This window comes from Xyrauchen texanus, chromosome 4 (assembly GCF_025860055.1).
Source record: "Xyrauchen texanus isolate HMW12.3.18 chromosome 4, RBS_HiC_50CHRs, whole genome shotgun sequence".
In the NCBI taxonomy this organism is placed as follows: domain Eukaryota; kingdom Metazoa; phylum Chordata; class Actinopteri; order Cypriniformes; family Catostomidae; genus Xyrauchen; species Xyrauchen texanus.
This window is the reverse complement of record NC_068279.1, coordinates 9,026,714-9,047,072: the sequence shown is the minus strand read 5'-3', so window position 1 is coordinate 9,047,072 and position 20,359 is coordinate 9,026,714. Positions and strand designations below refer to the sequence as shown.

General features: G+C 38.5%; 1 protein-coding gene across 1 annotated transcript in view; it reads right to left on the bottom strand.

Moving 5' to 3' along the window:
• Positions 1 to 9,506: 9,506 nt before the first annotated feature.
• LOC127637148 (coiled-coil domain-containing protein 60-like) overlaps positions 9,507 to 20,359 on the bottom strand; it is a 39,196-nt gene continuing 28,343 nt past the window's right edge. The window contains exons 8-14 of the mRNA XM_052118070.1: positions 19,839 to 20,058; positions 15,724 to 15,811; positions 15,444 to 15,533; positions 14,597 to 14,737; positions 12,977 to 13,141; positions 11,765 to 11,954; positions 9,507 to 9,900 (exon numbers count right to left, since the gene is read on the bottom strand). Coding sequence (XP_051974030.1) covers positions 9,763 to 9,900; positions 11,765 to 11,954; positions 12,977 to 13,141; positions 14,597 to 14,737; positions 15,444 to 15,533; positions 15,724 to 15,811; positions 19,839 to 20,058 — 1,032 coding nt within the window. The 3' untranslated portion in view covers positions 9,507 to 9,762. The remainder of the gene's footprint in view (positions 9,901 to 11,764; positions 11,955 to 12,976; positions 13,142 to 14,596; positions 14,738 to 15,443; positions 15,534 to 15,723; positions 15,812 to 19,838; positions 20,059 to 20,359) is intronic.

Below are 20,359 nucleotides of genomic sequence, written 5' to 3'. Positions count from 1 at the left end.
ATTACTTCCTGGTTTGCTGTATTTGAACCCGGGTATCCCTCAATGCTGATGTAACAAACTTTGGCTGCACTACAAGGGAAGGTAAACAGCTCAAGCTGATACAAAAATGTCTGATGGGAGATGGTGCTTGTCAGTGCATAAAGTGGCTGATCCTATGGTACTAGAACTCTCGGAAACAACATGCTAACCTGAGACTCGTAGTAACGGATTAATTGACAGCTGCTGTCAGACTCTATGTTATTATTATTCCTCACACGGTCGCAAGACGACATGTACATGAATCTGGCGTGGTGAGCTGGAACCTGCTTACGTCAGCTGTCACCGCTTACGTCACGAAGTACCGCAACAGCCAATAGGAAAATTCAACTGCAGTAGCCACCGTTCAACCTGAAGAGGGCAGCACTCAGACGTTTTTACACCATATATTGTAGAATTAAAACACTTTATACACAAATGTCAAAACAATTACTTGAATCAATGACCAGTACTAATAAAGCCCCATGCTTACAGATCATTAACTAAAAAAAGTTGGTTTAGGGTTTAGTTACCCTTTAAAATCCATCCTATTCCACGGTGTGACACACTCACTTGAAATTGTACAAGAAACCATTAAGAATTATTCTTTGTAAAAAAAAAAAAAAACAGTTAGCAATAAGGCCAAATATAGTCATGACTAAAGGACATTGCTCAACATATAGCCTGGCAGCTTTGAATGCTGAACTTGAACTTTTTTTTAAATGTTATTTTTAGGGCCGGGACTCGATTAAAAAAATTAATCTAATTAATTAGAGGCTTTGTAATTAATTAATCACATTTTAATTGCATAAATATTTGAAATGAGAACAGTGAGAAGTAATTTTTTTTCACATGGATTTTTAGTATACCATTGAATAATGACTGAATACATAAGCTTAAGCAACAAAATATTGTTTATTTTTGTTCAACCAAGTCCAGCAGACCAGTGCAATTTTTGCCATTAAGTGTAACAATAGCATATTTAGAAATATAGTACATTTCAGAAATTCAGGTAGCCTATATGTAGGTAGACCTTCTGTAAACTATGTTTTTTTAAGTAAAACACAATACTTTCAAGTACATTCAGTGGAAACCCTGACTATTAGAAAACATCTCTCTGTTGCTTCAGAGGCCATAACAGACTAAGTCCAACTCTCAATAACCTTGGCCAAAACAATAAAGAGTTCAACATAAAGTGCCAATTGCACCAAAAACATAATACATAGTTCAACATAAAGTGTACCATTTAAAATAAAATAAAAACAAGTGCCAGTGATTGACCTCAGTCCCTATTCTTCCAATATCCTGATGAAAATGCGTTGAGGTGATATGCGAATTCCTTGTTGCATAGCTTGCACACAACCATGCTTCCATCCGTTCGTTTTTTATAACAAAATTTCCCATCCACGGGGCCAGAGCTGGATTATCCATAAGGGCACTTGGGCCAGTGCCCAGGGGCACCAACCATTCACAACCACTAGGGGGGCACCACATGACACAAGCTTTAAAAATATTTTTCGTAAATTGTTATATTATTAACTTGAAATTCTTGAAAGACCATACATAACTTGTTTATGAACACTAATTTAATAATAATAATAATAATAATAATAATAATAAATTATAAATAAATGAAGATTACATGACCACTATCACTCCCCCCCTCCCCAATCTGTCAGAGTTGAATTGGTCCACAACAAGTACGTGCAAATGTGTCATTTTTTTAACGGCTACAGAAAATGAATCAAAATCCAAAATGGACAGACGGCAATTGAGTGGTTTCGCAAAAAGAAGATTAAAGAAAGAGAAGGACGCTAGACGTTTAGCTACAATAAAAAATGTTCCAGGGATCGACAATTTTTTTGTTAGATCGCTAGTTTTTTGGGAGAACACTGGAATTGCAGACACCAGCAGCGCTAAGTCTGACACCACTGGCTCTGCTAGCGGGGGAGATGCAGCAGCTGCTAATGTTAGTCAGGGCGTCGGCGATGACCGCCAGGCGAATGAGGATATTCTCCTTGTCCTTGGGGGAGACAGGAGCGAGGAAGACTCGGGTGAGGAAGAGGACATTAATGAAGGTAAATATTAGGGGTGGGACGGTACATGTAAGTTATTCGTATTGAACCGAAACAGTACGGGCGTCACGTCTCGGTGCACGAATTTACACGGAGAATACACAGTATAAAAATAAATAAAACTAAATAGCGATACATATCGCTCTATTTCGCATAATGAACAGTCTGATCAAGATTGCAATGCTGGAGTGAGTGTGTGTGTGTGCGCGCGCGCGCGCGCGATCGAACTGTGTGTGTGTGTGTGAGAGAGACACTGATCTATTATAGAATGTCATTATATAGATCAGTGGAGAGAGAGAGCGAGAGAGAGAGCCGTGGTCGCGATCGAACTGTGTGTGTGTGTGTGTGTGTGTGTGACGTGAGCGAGAGAAAGCCGTGGGCGCGATCAAACATAAAAACATACTCCGTCATTTTGTTCATACAGGACATCATTCAAACTGCAAAGTGTTTACTTATATTCGTGTACGCTCGCAATAAAACACAACAAAGTGCTTTTGTCACACTCTAAACTCTTGTCAAACTGTAACCTACAACTGTCACTCAACAAAACACACACACACACACAAATCTGTTTATTTTTAAGTTACACATTCTACATTGATTAAAAATCAAATGTGTTTTAATGGTAGTATTAATAAATTGAGACATTTGAATATAGTGCTCACTGCTCATATGCCTACATGTATGTAGTTGGACAAGTTAGGAAATTACATTTGAGAAATCACCTTGATTATGTCTTGTCTGATTGGGGGGGGGCCTTTTGAGGTATAGTGCCCAGGGGCACCACACTGTCTTGATACGGCCCTCCACGGGGCCAACCAAAGCGGTCTCGTCAGCTTCTTCGTTCATGTTCACTGTGGTTTGTTGTTGTCTGAAGTCATGAACGCTAGCTGGTGCTCCAGTATAATCGGTCCGCCGAAACTCATCCAGTGAGAAACGTTCCGCGGTGCAAATATAAGTGTGATTAAAATGCGTAAAAAATGTTTAACGTGTTATTTTTTGTGTAATTAATTAATCTTAATGAACGCGTTAAAGTCTGTAATTAATTAATCTTAATTAACGCGTTAAAGTCCCGGCTCTAGTTATTTTATTAAGCAAATTCATTAATGATGCAATTTAATGTTGACAAAGCTACTTGTTTTCAAACTTTATTAACAGAAACTAGGCATTTAGAACTGTATGTTCTTCAGTAAAAACAGTTGTTGAAAGGATTTGTAAAATAAAACAATTGTCCGTTGTACATTTTTGTCAGTATTTTTCATTTGTTTATTTTTATCTTTTTAGATAATAGAAAGTTATAAGTTTTAATATAATTTTAAGTCATATTGAGCCCCCCATGGAAGTTTGCTGAGGCCCCTTTGTGGGCCCCTACCCCCTGTTTGAGAACCACGTTTACATAATCCCTGACATGTAAACTAATGTTGATAGCTGGCCTATATGGGTGCTGAAAGGCGATCTACACCATAAACCTTAGATATAATCTTTTTTCCTGTAACCAAGAGGTTTGTAATTAAAACATCAGGTATGTTTTGAGATACAGTGGATCCATTACATTCTTTGTTTCAAAAGAAATGATGAAGAAACAATTATGGCTTTGACTGAATGTCCTTAAAATTGGTTAAGGCAGCATGCTGTTTTGCTGTTGAGCATTAACTGATAGATAGTGAGCAACCCACCGATTAAGCCACATCATGCTGTTGCTATGGTTTCACTTCCTGAATGTGTAGAAAATCACACACACATATTTTAATCACCCAAGATCTATCAGCAATTGCATCCTTGTAGAAAAAGCACGAGATTGCATCATCCAATGAAAACAACCAGTAACTAATTTTAATCGATGGATGGTAGAATTGCAAAGATTTTGCCCTTTGATAAAGCTATTACAAAGCAGGAGGATAAATAAGTCAATTCAAGTCAATTTTATTTGTATAGCGCCTTTCACAACACACATCGTTTCAAAGCAGCTTTACAGAATATCAGCATTAACAGACGATAAAACTGTAATGTCTATAAAGTTGATTAATCATCATTGTGTAATTTAGATAAAATATGATTTTTAATAGTGTTTAAAAATAATTAAATGATAATTGTATTAATAACCCCAGTGAGCAAGCTGTAGGCGACTATGGCAAGGAACACAAAACACCATAAGATGTTGATTAATGGAGAAAAATAACCTTGGGAGAAACCAGACTCACTGTGGCGGTCAGTTCCCCTCTGGCTAACATTTTGAATGTAATGTAAATATTAATTATGTATAGGTCAAATCATGGTTTAAAATTATTAAACTAAGTGTTAAGGGTCAGTGATTAAACATCGATTGTGTTTGAACTGTAAGATTAATGACCAAAGTCTTTGAAGTCCATCTAGATTAATTGCAGAAGTTCACATAGATGAAATTGTCCTTGTTAATTGGCTGATGAAGGCTTTTGTTGGCAATAGTCTAAGCATTTCATTTTAAGATCGTAGTCCATAAATAGACCGAGGTGATGCAGGTTGGAGTTGGCATCATTTCATCCTCTGAAGTCCATCATAATAGACTGAAGTGATGTTTGGCTGGCACCGGTTGCATTTAGTCATCATCATTCTGCAACATGTAGCAGTGGAGTCCAACATGAAGCAGGAATGGTGCTGGATCCAGCCGGTTCTGGTGACCTCAGGATAGCAGTCCCGAGGTTGAGACAGGGAAACAAATAAAAAGATGTAAGCGTAGATGCCATTCAATTTATTGCAGAGTTAGAGATCATGCTCAATGTTTCTGGTTTCTGGTTCCGGCAGACCCAACTAAAGCAGCCTAATTGTGGGTTGGAGGATAAATTAGGTGTATGCCTGGCTAAATAGATGAGTCTTTAGTCTAGACTTAAACTGAGAGAGTGTGTCTGCATCTCGAACAGTATTTGGGAGACTATTCCATAGTTTAGGAGCCAAATATGAAAAGGATCTTCCTCCTTTAGTGGATTTTGATATTCTAGGAACTATTAATAATAAGAACATATGTTTAAAAAACATTATTATATGCTAATGAAATAGTCTTGGTTTTAAACAGAGAAAAAGTGTGTGCATGTATACCAGTGAAACCCTTGACAAGATTTTTGAGAAGTTTAAACCCATAGGAAACAATATTCAAATATATTTAACTGCTGAATGCTACAATTGACCAATAAGAATCAAGTATTCTAGAGTGCTGAATAATAGAGAGTAACAGTGCCAACCCACATATTAAATGTTGATTATAACTACAGACACAATATATTTAAATTGTATATAAAAATATTTACATATTTACAAATATATAAGTAGTTTGAGAATGTAAGGAGAATAACTCCATTGCGTCATTCACAGTGCGTCATGGTAGTGGGCGGTCACGTCGTGGCTCTTTTGGCGTGCATTGTTTTGGTGATCTGTGGAAGATTCCTCTTCAGGATCATGGCCACTGTAGTTCTTTACCATGAATTCCACTTAAACATTATTTATTTTGTATAAGAAAATTAAGCTGAAATAATGTGTACTGATGGCTTTAACAGAATGAATTAATTAATGAATGTTACGTTTATATAGTGCTTTTCTGACACTACACTCAAAGCGCTTTACACAGTGAACTGCACCACCACCTCTCCTCAACCACCACCAGCGTGCAGCATCTACATGAAAGATGCAACAGCAGCCATAGATGCCAGTATGCTCAACACACACTGGCTATTGGTGGAGAGGAGAGAGTAGAGTGGTGGTGGTGTAGTGGTCTAAGCACATAACTGGTAATCTGGTAATCAGTAGGACACTGGTTCAAGCCCCACAGCCACCAACATTGTGTCCTTGAGCAAGGCACTTTACAGGGGATTGTCCCTGTAATAAGGGCTCTGTAAGTCGCTTTGGATAAAGGCATCTGTCAAATGCATAAATTATAGCCAATTCATGGTTTGGATTGGGATTATCAGGAGGCCATGATTGATAAGGGCCAATATTGGGAATTTGGCCAGGACACTGGGGTTATATCACTACTCTTTTCGAGAAGTGTCCTGGGATTTTGAATGACCACAGAGAGTCAAGACGAGTCCGAAGGATTGCTACTTCCTGAACCGACTGCTGCACTATATAATAGGGGCTATTCCCATCTTACTTTAAATATACCCCTTCCTTTTAAAGAAGTAAGCCTATTTAAACCTGCTGAGCTTCAGGTGTTCCTATGGTAATTTTCAGTAGACTGGGACCCTGAAAAGTAAAGGAAGTAGAAATAATAATTGCATTAAAACATTCCTTTCCTGTAAGGATTGTAAAGTAGGTATTCTAGTTGGGGCATTCCTGTACATGTTTTTTATGAGTTACGACACAGCGATTGAATTCTGTGTACACAGTGATGTTTTTGACCTCACTGATGGTGTCCTGTGTCATAGTCATGATGCAAGAGTGACATACTCAGTGAGATCACTGTGACCTGCCCCTCAGGACAGCCCTCATCACCTCCTAATGAAATGCAAAGGTTTAGTATTTGAATAAACTATATAATATGTTTATTTGCTATAATAAGTGACCGCATATTATAATAAATTAACCAATCATATCATAACCTTTATCGGTTTATGGCCAGGTGCTAGAATGCAGACTTCAAAGTACACCCACTTGAGACAATTTCTAGCAGGATATAAATTTACGTCAATTCCCTGACTGAATTTTTCTAGAGAAGGCACAAGCACCACAGTGACCACAATTAGTTGTGAAACCAAGAGACTGAGCGCAGATGAAGATTCAAAATATAACTTTCTATTTTTATATTTTGCTTTTGAAGTGAAATATGACTTCGACATGTTTAGAAGCTTTGTGAGCATCATAAATAGGCCAATAGGAACTGGATTAGAAGTTCAAAGGTTAAAGTCTCATGACTTCTTGTGTCACATGACATAAGATAATGTTAGGTTGACTTTCCATCTCTTGTGCATTGGAGGGTACTGCATGTAATTGAAGAGTAAATATTGAATTTTCCATTGGATGCAAGGAGATTATTGACAGTGTGGTAAAGCACAGACTGCATCTACCGACACACACACACACACACACACACACACACACACACAAATCAATTTAGCAATATTCTAAATGAACAACTGTCAGTTCCCTCTCATGTTTTAAATACAAAATTTATATTTTTTGCTACCTGGCGATTAACCATGCGTGTCACTGAAGTTGCTAGCCACAACTGTCTATTGCAGCATCAATGTACAAAACCAAAGATGAAACAGTTGGTGTCTGTGAAGGAGCAAGTACAATGCAATCCTCAGAAAGAGCTGTGTCCCAGAACTACACACTGAGGTATTCAAGAAATGTCTATCCGCTTATCATTCCAGATAAGAAATTCTGCTGATTTTAAAGGGCGCTGGCACAGTTCATGACATGATAAGAGAGGTGAGCATATTTGAAAAATAGTTTATTTGTCAAATAGTGTCTTTAATGCCAGGAAGAACAAGACACACACATACATAAAGCAACAACTTTCCACTACTTATTCTTAGAAATCCCTAAAATGTCACAATCTTTGGCCCTAAACAGCTGAAATTACTGAACAACATGTATACAATCAGTGTACAGAGCTGAATTTGCACTGCTTTTGTTGGCCAGGTCATTTAACTAATAGCAGGAACACATGGATACCTGTCATGGGTGACTGGACAATTGCACTTCAATGGAGCAGAGACAGAAAAACATCTTTCTTACCAAAATGACTCAGAATGTTTATTTCTCCATGACACATAATACAAAATGTGCTTTTATATGAACATAGAAGAGACCGAACATGAGCAGAGAGACACATATACAGTGAGGAAAATAAGTATTTGAACACCCTGCTATTTTGCAAGTTCTCCCACTTGGAAATCATGGAGGGGTCTGAAATTGTCATCGTAGGTGGATGTCCACTGTGAGAGACATATTCTAAAAAAAAATCCAGAAATCACAATGTATGATTTTTTTAACTATTTATTTGTATGATTCAGCTGTAAATAAGTATTTGAACACCTGTCTATCAGCTAGAATTCTGACCCTCAAAGACCTGTTAGTCTGCCTTTAAAATGTCCACCTCCACTCCATTTATTATCCTAAATTAGATGCACCTGTTTGAGGTCGTTAGCTGCATAAAGACACCTGTCCACCCCATACAATCAGTAAGAATCCAACTACTAACATGGCCAAGACCAAAGAGCTGTCCAAAGACACTAGAGACAAAATTGTACACCTCCACAAGGCTGGAAAGGGCTACGGGGAAATTGCCAAGCAGCTTGGTGAAAAAAGGTTCACTGTTGGAGCAATCATTAGAAAATGGAAGCAGCTAAACATGACTGTCAATCTCCCTCGGACTGGGGCTCCATGCAAGATCTCACCTCGTGGGGTCTCAATGATCCTAAGAAAGGTGAGAAATCAGCCCAGAACTACACGGGAGGAGCTGGTCAATGACCTGAAAAGAGCTGGGACCACCGTTTCCAAGGTTACTGTTGGTAATACACTAAGACGTCATGGTTTGAAATCATGCATGGCACGGAAGGCTCCCCTGCTTAAACCAGCACATGTCAAGGCCCGTCTTAAGTTTGCCAATGACCATTTGGATGATCCAGAGGAGTCATGGGAGAAAGTCATGTGGTCAGATGAGACCAAAATAGAACTTTTTGGTCATAATTCCACTAACCGTGTTTGGAGGAAGACGAATGATGAGTACCATCCCAAGAACACCATCCCTACTGTGAAGCATGGGGGTGGTAGCATCATGCTTTGGGGGTGTTTTTCTGCACATGGGACAGGGCTGACTGCACTGTATTAAGGAGAGGATGACCGGGGCCATGTATTGCGAGATTTTGGGGAACAACCTCCTTCCCTCAGTTAGAGCATTGAAGATGGGTCGAGGCTGGGTCTTCCAACATGACAATGACCCGAAGCACACAGCCAGGATAACCAAGGAGTGGCTCTGTAAGAAGCATATCAAGGTTCTGGCGTGGCCTAGCCAGACTCCAGACCTAAACCCAATAGAGAATCTTTGGAGGGAGCTCAAACTCCGTGTTTCTCAGTGACAGCCCAGAAACCTGACTGATCTAGAGAAGATCTGTGTGGAGGAGTGGGCCAAAATCCCTCCTGCAGTGTGTGCAAACCTGGTGAAAAACTACAGGAAACGTTTGACCTCTGTAATTGCAAACAAAGGCTACTGTACCAAATATTAACATTGATTTTCTCAGGTGTTCAAATACTTATTTGCAGCTGTATCATACAAATAAATAGTTAAAAAATCATACATTGTGATTTCTGGATTTTTTTTTTTAGATTATGTCTCTCACAGTGGACATGCACCTACGATGACAATTTCAGACCCCTCCATGATTTCGAAGTGGGAGAACTTGCAAAATAGCAGGGTGTTCAAATACTTATTTTCCTCACTGTAAAATCTCTTTTTGAGAAAGAAAAAGTGTGCCTGTCAAGAATATTTAGGGGTCATGTTTTTTCCCCCAACATCAGAAGAAAAGTACTCAGAAAAGAACTTTTTTGTTGTATTTTGTAATTATAAAAGGTGATTCTCATTCATTTCACCATTATATTAATATAATAATTCATCATCGTACTAGAGGGGAAAAAATACTGTAAAATAATGATTTTATGTAATACAGCAAATAAATGGATCAGATATTCGCAAAAACATTTATGCAATTTGTGAGTTTGTTATGATAGCAAAAAAGTTGTGTGTTGCACTCTTGGTGGACTGTGATTGGTTGACTCTGCTGTGAAGCCATGTGTCGTATTCTGCTTCAGGCATCTTTACCACATTCTGCCTCACTATCTGTAAATGAGAAAAAGAGAAAGATGAAAGACCACTTCTCATAATTACAACCCGCTTGCAGCCTATCCTCCCAGTTCCTGACAATAGCTTATTACACACTAAATAATCCATCATTTTATGGCCCAAATGGCTGGCTGTTACCGGCGGCTTGTCTAGACTCGGTTTAGGGGGTCAGCAGCATTTCTGCAGTTACAATTAAAGAAGATGAATGGCTTTGGAAGTTGGGACACCTAAGATCTAAAACTTAATCACAAACACATTATCAAATAGATTAAATAGATTGAAAGTCACTGAAAAAAACTGTCCACATTGTGTATGCTAAACTTTGTTAACTTTCGCAAAACTTCCAAAGAAAACGTCATGGTTAACGATCGAGTGAGCTACTTAAACGACAGAATGAGTTGTTTACTTTCTGTGAGGGTAATGTTTAGTGATGACAGAGATGTTCTTGGGGATACATGAGAAAAACACTGTCTTACTACACTTTACTGGTGTCTTGACTAGGACAAAACGCACATGCTTGTACTAGAACTATCAAACAGAGCTTTGTGAAGCTTTTAATTTGATAAACCACTTACGTTAATTCTTCTGTTATTATTTGAGCTGAACATATGTTTAAATATTCATTTTTAAGTTCATTTTAGTGTTTTAGTGTTTACATTGTCATGACAACAAAGTTGTTAAATTGGATATAACTTTACACCAAAAATATTTATGATTTTATTGAACTAAAATCATCTTAGCATGCGTATTGTTTATGTCTTGTGGCTATACTTTTGAATGGATTGGGCCTATTGACTTTAAGGAAAGAAAGTGACTGTATAGACCCATGAAAAAGGCATCATGTGTAGCACACCGATAATGGAAGACAAGTTGGTAGAGATGCAGAAATTAAATAGGTACATTTATAATACAGCCAAAGATGGCAGAATATATTAAGTAATAACACTTAATAAAATTATTTTATGTATTTATTTATCATTGACAAAATCATCAAACTGATAAAAGGCTGAATAAAGTGCTTTGTTGATTCAAATGGGAGTCTTACCAACTAAATTACAGTTAATCTTTCAGTATGGAAGACTACAACATGCAAATAGCTTATAATTCTGCAGCTGTCATTCACTATTTATACTCATTTTCCATTGAACTCATCTTATGGGTGTGATGATGGTATGTGAAGAGGAGTTTTTGGGAAAATTATAGAGATATATTAAGAATCATGATATTAAATTAATAACAAAGATCCTTAATTAGATGTGGAACCGTCCAGTATATAGTGGCCCCCAGTATTGCATTTGGACACTTACTGTATGTCACACTTTTTTTCAATTTTCATTAGAAAACTACATTTCAAACCAAGCAGCATCTGCAAAAATATGCTAGACTTTCTCTTAGAACTAATTTTATTTTTCTTACTTTACTTTTTTGCATTTGATTTTGACCGACTGGTTTAAGGCCATTTTTATTTGTATTTACAAGTATTAATTTATTTATTTTGGATACATGAAGTCATTTTGCCTCAAGTTCACACAAGTGTCCTGGCTGAGTAACCATAGGTGTAGTTCACTTCATTTCCACCTATGTGTAGCAACCAGAAAGTTTTGTGCTTGAAAAATGTGCCATCTCTCTTGTTATCTAATGAAGCAACATTCATTCTAAGTCATAAATTTTTTGTGTTGCTTAGTGTCCAAATACTTTTTCAGGCCACTGTACTTCTGAGGCAAATGACTAGAGGTCCAGCTATGTTCTTGATCACATTAAAGTGAAGCATTTTTCTCTAAATAAATAAAAAAAAGAAAGAAATATTACTGAGAATTTCAGTAGAATGTGCAAGAAAGCATCAGTGTTTGCCATCTAGTACCTCTAATGCCACACACAGGTCCGGGTAGCAAAGCTCCCAGGTTTGGAGGGAGTTTAGGACCCTGAGAAAGCTGTGCGGATGAACTCGAAGTGTGTCACCTTCTGTAAATCTACTCAACTTTCCCAGTATACATGTTATCCTCCTGTCTGAATGTTTGATGGGGGCCAGGCTACTTAGCAACGCCGAGAGCCTTGAGTAGACACATATGCACCGGGAAGGAGTGTGTTAGTATTATGTCAGCATTTATTCAACATTGCTGTTTATAAACAGCAATGTTGAATGCATACATACACTTGTACCTGCAAAAAAACTACATCCTATTGGGTCATTCAGTTTAACATTTACCAAACACACACACTCCCACACACATCGTATTAAAGATAGTTCACCCCCAAAAAAAGAAAATGCTGTCATTATTTACTCACCTTCATGTTTACATTTACATTTATGCATTTTGTCAGAGGCTTTTCTCCAAAGCAACTTACAGTGCAATTATTACAGGGACAATGGCCGTGGTGTTCGAACCAGCGACCTTCTGATTAACAGCCCTGTGCATTAGCCACTACGCCACCACCACTCACGTTGCACCAAACCCACATCGCAACCTTCTTTCTTCCGTGGAACACAATAGTAGGTAGAATATTAGCCTAGGCTAATATTCTACATAACATCTCAAACAGGAAGATTCAAGTTTGGAACAACATGAGGGTTTGTAAATGATGACAGCATTTTATTTTTGGGTGAACTATCACTTTGCACCAATGTTTTCAAAAGCACTGGAGCTGACATAGACATTAAAACACACACACACACACACACACACACACACACACACACACACACACACACACACACACACACACACACACACACACACGTTGTGTTTCCATGTTTTATGGGGACTTTCCATAGACATAATGTTTTTTATACTGTACAAACTTTATATTCTATCCCCTAAACCTACCCCTAAACCTAACCCTCACAGAAAACTTTCTGCATTTTTACATTTTCAAAAAACATAATTTAGTATGATTTATAAGCTGTTTTCCTCATGGGGACCAACAAAATGTCCCCACAAGGTCAAAAATTTTGGGTTTTACTATCCTTATGGGGACATTTGGTCCCCACAAAGTGATAAATACACGCACACACACACACACACACACACACACACACACACACACACACACACACACACACACACACACACACCACTGAGTACTGTAAGGATCCTCAGTGGTATCAGGGTGTTTTGAGTGCTGCACTGTTGATATAGAGGCCACAGAAGTGAAGGTGGACACAGCAGAATGGATTCGTCCACGGGATGCCATATTGCAAGGAGACCGGACTCTCTGGACCCCAAAATCCAATCTCTTCCTAGAAAGAGAGACAGAGAGAGAGAGAGAAAAACAAGTGAAGGGTGAAGACTCTAGTTTTCACCTCTTTACTACAACATTACTTCATATTTTCCAATATCAGTATAATGCATCGGTGCAGTGTTCCCATTTGTGTTTCTATGTAATTATGTGTTAGACAGATACCTTTTACTGTTGTGCCACGTTTTCAATACTCTGTCAGGATAAAAAGAACTTCAACTGTAAAAAACGAGAGGCTTGCATTCAGTTTTCTTTGTTGCGTTGTGTCTTGACCCTTTTTAGCGTTTTGATAATGACGTGAGCTCGAATCGAGGGTGTGCTGAGTTACTCCAGCCATATCTCCTAAGCAACCAAATTGGCCTGGTTGCTAGGGAGGGTAGAGCCACATCGCGATTAGTGGTTCTCACTCTCAATGGGGTGCATGGTAATTTGTGCATGGAATGCGGAGAGTAGCATGAGCCTCCTCATGCTGTGAGTCTCGGCGCTGTCATGCACAAAGAGCCATGAGATAAGATGCATGGAATGACTGTCTCAGAAGTGGAGGCAACTGAGACCTGTCCTCCACCACCCGAATTGAGGTGAGCAACTGCATCACCATGATTTAAACCATGATCACATGTTTTAAACAGTGTCTGATTAAAGGTGCACTGTAATTTTTTTAAGTATGTCGGAGTGGCTTGCATTAGCTTACACTGACACCTAGTGGCCTGGATGCTGCATCATTTAAAAACAGTAGTTTACAGTTACAGATTCACTGTGAACAGTAAACCAGGATTCATTTAATCCATGAGTGACAGTGTCCAGTTACAGGGCAGTAATTGAGATTAAGTTAGTAATATTCAGATGGTCATGTGATGATAACTTGGCTGCCCCGTGAGGCGCCTTGCCCCATGTAGAATGAAAGAGCTTTTAAAAGGTTACTGATACATCTCACATAAGTGGTCATGATATTATTATACATATGTGTTTCAAATTTACTATAAAATTTTTTAGAAGAAAAACTTTTAAAATGAGGAAACCTGCGTTTGTCCTATTTGTTGTGCATGTTCGATCTGAACGGCCCCTAAAATGTCCATACATTTTATATTTTAAGCAACATCAAGACTTCAGGTTAGAATTGATATGAATGTATATGGGGAAGTGTATAACCTAGATCCTGTAACTGGTCCTCATTTCTCCCAAGTTTTTCAAAAATCTTTATAACCTTTTACCTATACAACTTAATTAAAAGTGACAACTGAATTTTTTAAAGTTCAAATACACCATGCAGTTTCTCGTTCAATATGTTGACATAAAAAATGCTATGATATAAGAATTAGCTAAATGCTGTTTAATATAGCTTTAGATGGAGTATAGGATTTCACTCCGCAGGACAGGTCAACTTCCTCAACTAACTACACATACACTGAAGGTCACTATTTCTCCTCATGTGGTGCCACATGAAGACAGGACTCACTTAGCAGTGCGGTCCAGAGCATCGGACAAACTTAGTGTCAACTCTTTTGTTTTGCCCACAAAATATGCCTTTATCTCATTCAGCATGGCTTCCTTCTCGTGGACAAGCTGGCTAGTGTCCGAGGTTTGTCGTCCAGGGGAACTAAGAGGAAAAATATGAAGAAAAACAGCAGAATTGTTTCATATAGGCCTACGTGAGATACGTACAATGGTACACTGCAATCTTACAGATGGCAAGGCAACTTAGGAATTAAACAGTAAAACAATGGAGTTGTTTAATTGGGACTACACACTCTCTGCTTGCTTTTAGCTCAGACATGATGAGGACCAAGCTTGCTGCTTGTCTGTCATTCCAGAGGAACCCAGTTTGGTTAGAAAGTGTATGACTTTCTTTTTTCTTTTGAACACAAATTAAGATTTTTAGTAGAATATCTCAGCTCTGTTGGTCCATACAATGCAAGTTAACAGGGTCCAAAACTTTGAAGCTCATAAAACATAGAAGGGCAGCATAAAAGTAATCCATTTGACTCCAATGGTAAAATCCATATCTTCTGAAGCAATATGAAAGGTGTGGATGAGAAACAGATCAAAATGGACTTGCATTATATGGAACTTCAGTGCTGATATATTCTTCTAGAAAATCTTAATTTGTGTTCTGCAGAAGAAAGAAAGTCATACACATCTGGGATGGCATGAGGGTTGGTAAATCATGAGAGAACTTTAATTTTTGGTTCTATTTGGAGAGGAAATCTCTCTTTTCTGTAAAACTGTAATTTCTGTATGTGAAATATTAAAGTTAATATATACTAATTTATCATATGCAGAAGGTGCTATAACAACAGACACACCTCTTCACTCTCTGAGACTCTATCTTCTCATCAGCGCTTGTATTTTGTTCACTCTCAGGATGGACTTTGACTGACATCATAGATGTGATTCTGTATAATAAGACACATGGTCACATGGAAGCCCACAATAAACACGTATTATAGCAGTCAGGAGTCATCTCACACTCACATGCTTATCAGATGACCTGATTGACAACATACACACAGGCCATTGTTATTAATGAATGAATGAACTATGATTGATATTAAGCAAATTAAATGTGGTCATTTCTAGGTTCACCTGTCTGGTACAGAGATAAATTCACTTTCTGAAGTACCACAGACTTTAAGAACATTCTGGTACACTTCTTGAAGGAGCTTCTGAAGATCTGAAACACACATTATATAACAGTGTTTACACAGTTAAGCACAAATAACACGTTAATCAGTTCATGATGCATATTTAGGTGAACCTAAAAAAGTATTGTGGCAGTCCCATGGTGTGGTATTAGATGGTAGCCTAATATCATGGTACTTTGATATCTACTATGGCACTGAATGAATATCATATCAATTTACCATAGCCTAGTATGTTACTTGGTAGCTACGTCAAGGTACTTCAGAGAATACAAAGGAATTACCATGGTACATGTCCAAAAAAATAAAAAAAACATTGGCAGTACCATTATACTATACCCAAAATGGTATGGTAATACTATGGTACTTTTTTGTTAATAGTGAAGTGATATGCTAACCAGAGCTAAAAATGAAGTAGGCCAAGTCCAGTTCATGTTGTTTAGGCCAGTTCATCTAATTTGTATTCTTTAATTTAAGACACTCCTGTTTAATTAGCAAGAAATGTGAATTTTAATTTTTTTTTTTTTGCTGAAACAATTAGCAACATTATTGTCCTAATTGTCGTATTCAATCGCTTAGCTTGTAGCCAGCGTAAATGATCTAAGTGCGCCCTCTGCCGGTTGATGAGTACATAGCACACTGAAATTAGCCTCCTAATTTAGGAGCAGATGACTGCACAAACAAACACTGAGCCTCTATATTCATCTATTGACCAAAAAGATTTATCACTGGGAAAATATAATCTCCCTCAAACACAACACTCCATTAACTGAGACAAAACACATAAATCTTGTGGAAAAATGAAGTTTCCATCACATAAAATAAACTGGGTTGCTTTCAGAGTCAGGAATAAATTGTTGTGTGTAATGCCTCATAAATACAAACTATAATAATGCCATTTTCAATCTCTGAATTTATTATATATTAAAAAAAGTGTACACTGTTAATAAATTGCCAGATTAATCACGTTTATATAAGCTCCTGTGATAAATAAAGGATGTTCACATTGACTCTTTCCATACTCAAATAAATTCTCATAGAGAGGCTTTAATCCCCCAACCAATTAAACTAGTAGCAATAAAAGTCCAGTAAAGAGGCATATCTTTAGAGTCCAGCTCTTGGATTTCAACCTTAAATCTTTGGGATTGGTCTCTCGCTCGATTAAATGGCACGACCAATAGAGGCTTTATTAGGTCATTTGATTCCAGTTACCAGGAATGAAATAAACAGCAATGACTGTGCAAAAACAAAGGCAGTCTCACCAAGCTCACAAGCTTTCAGGAGAACTCAATATTTTCCTCTGATCTACACTTTGGGCTCCGGAAGATTTTAGCAAATTATCTTGAGGCAAAAGTTTTAGATACCTATAGTGCCCATTACGGCTATATTACAAGATGGGCCCAAACCGACACACAACAAACTGAAAACAGTAAGAACCTTTACAGCACAGCAGAGGCATACATCTAAAAACCCAGTGAAGCATTCTTCAAAGATTCTTTGACGGTGACAGCAGAAGAGGTTAGAAGGAGCAGCAAAGTTTTTTTTTATTTTTATAACCATAAGGGAAAAAAAAAACCTGGGTTGGCAGTCTTATCTGGTCTCCCAGCCTAGTAAGGCTGGTCTGGTTTGCAGGTTTTAGAGGGGATTCATTCATTTATCAGCTTGTCAGGCTGGGAGATCAGCTACCCAACTAGGTAAACCAGTGGAAGACCTGCTTAAACCAACTAAGACCAGCAAACTGGCTTAGGCTGGTTTAAGATGTCCACCCCTCTCAAAGTCTGATTATGAAACAAATCTGATGATTTTTTCCCCATCTTTCTTTCTCAAGAACCGAACGGCACCACAGCACTGAAGTGCATGATGATGATGATGGCATGGACTGTTGCCATGACAATGTGCTTTGTGTGAAAGCATGGTAAGTGATCAGTTGTCAGTGAGATGGGAAACAGATATAACTCTCTTCCTTTGCTGCACCCATCTAGAAACAGGCACTACAGAAACTCAATGTATCTGTAAGTGCGTTATTCATATTTGCATGTGTAGATTTCACAGTATCCCGCAAACATGCAAGCAGATACTTGGGTACCCGGGCAACAGTTTTAAAAAGCTCAATTTAAATTTGAACAAAAAATATTTGGACAATTTATTCATCTGCTAAAGGTGTTTCTTTTCTCATCTGAGTGGCCTTATCATTAAAAGATTTGAACATTTAAAGGACGGGCAAGGAGGCGGCGGGAACCGGCTAATCAGTCAGCATAAAGTTGTCTATCTCTCTCTCTCGGACTGACGTCACCGGTTCCCCCTTATCTCTCTCCTCCCCGGAGGATGGCAGCGAGCCCTCAGACCCCTGGCGGACGGAACCACTCCTCCCCTTCTCGGCAGACAGCAGCGACCCCTCTGTCCCATGGAGTGGTGGTGGTGTAGTGGTCTAAGCACATAACTGGTAATCTGGTAATCAGAAAGATGCTGGTTCGAGCCCCACAGCCACCACCATTGCCCTTGAGCAAGGCACTTAACTCCAGGTTGCTCCAGGGGGATTGTCCCTGTAATAATTGCACTGTAAGTCGCTTTGGATAAAAGTGTCTGCCAAATGCATAAATGTTATGTCCCCAGGCAGATGGCCGCGGCTGCTCCCCTGGCGGATGGCAGTGGTGAGGACTCCACGACAGCGCATCCCTCCTCCCTCCCAGGTTTCAGCAACACTTTAACAATTAAAGGACGGGCGAGGAGGCAGGAACCAACTGAACAGTCAGCATAAAGTTTTAATGCCAAACTCAAGATAAAACAAACATTAACAAACACACACGCATGCAGTGCGACCATGTGCATCTCTCTCTCAAACTGGTGTCTCCGTATCCCCCTTATCTCGCTCTCCCACTGATCATCTGTTTCAGAGCCGGCCGTGCACCCTCACGGCCCGGCCTCGCCCTTCTCCTTCTCCTTGTCACACTCCTCCCCCGCCTGATTCAGGCTGGGGCACCACCGGACTGACCTACTCCCCATCCCATCTCTGGAGGGGAGATGCTGTTCTTCTGGCCATACCATCAGCCAATGATCCACCCCGCCTCCTGGGAACCTGGGGAAGAGACGAGGGGAGGCGTGGGGAGAGGGAAAGTTCAAGCGGCAGACACGCACTGATAGAGAGAGAGAGACCCAGGCCCACTCAGAATTTTAGAGATTATTCTTCTACTTCAAATATATATTTATACATTTATTAACAAATATATATATTTATAAAATAGCTGCATACATTGCATAAATGCATAAATTATGTATTCTGAAAGTGTGAAGGAACATTTTGGTAACACTTTACAATAAGGTTCCATTCATTAACATTAGTTAATGTATTAGGTATCATGAACTAATAATAAAATATATTTTTTGTACAGCATTTATTCATCTTTGTTAATGTTAGTTAAAAAACCACAATTGTTCATGGTTAGTTCATGTTAGTTTATAGTGCCTAACTAATAACTAATGTTAGCTAATGTTAACAATGTCTTTTTTTTTTTTTATTTGAACAATATATTAGTACATGCTGAAATTAACATTGACCAAGATTAATAAATGTTGAAAAAGAATTGTTCATTGTTAGTTCATGTTAACTAATGGTAACAAATGGAACCTTATTGTAAAGTGTTACCAAAAAAATTCAGGCAAATCCATTATTATTGAGGCCTACCCAAAAGTAATTGCCTAGCTATGCCCTTGTTGCACAGTATTGCACTTACAATGGAAGTCTTGGGGGCGCTACATTCAGGCCTGTCTGCTTGCCTACACTTACGTTGTTGGTAACATGCAACAAATGCTGTCTATAGACATAAAAAAAAGTGCACATGCAATAAAAATGGCTTCTTGCAAGCTGCTAGATGAAGTGTGTAATTGTTTTCAATGTTAAAATATGTTCTTGTATGTCAGTTTAATACGCAGAGACAACTATAAGCCACTAAAGCCGACACACTTTAGCTTTAAACCATTTTAAACATCTTGGAATGACAAAGAACTCAAGTTAAATAACAGACTGATTAAAAAGGGTGAGGGCTGACCATGGAGACCTACATTCTGAGGGTGTTGGATCAGGATGGGATTCTTTCACAATCTCGAAACCCTCACTGAAGACAGGCTCATTACAGGTGTGTTCTGGAGCAGGTGCCAAAGATGACAAGCTGCCCACTGATGACACTGTTAGTAAGGAAGGAGCAACACTGACAGTCGAAGACTTCCAGGTTAGGTGTCGTCCTGAAGAGATGCGTGGTGGCCTGGATGTGAGATGCCGTGTCTGTTGGAAAAGGAGGGAGAGAGAGAGAAATGACAGTAAAAGGGTGAATCTCCAGGTCACATTTCAACACAAAATTAAAATAAAATAGGTAAATATATTTTGCATGAAGAAAATGAAGAGTTTTGCATTGAGACCTTATGTTCATATCATTTACAGAAAACATAATCACATTCTCCCTCCAATTTCTTATTACCATAATCAGTGTCAGATATTTAGGATTTATTCCCTTTATGAAAGTGTGTATTTTTTTTCAAACCAATTAATTAAATTACATTTTACCTTTCTGACTAATTAGAATCAT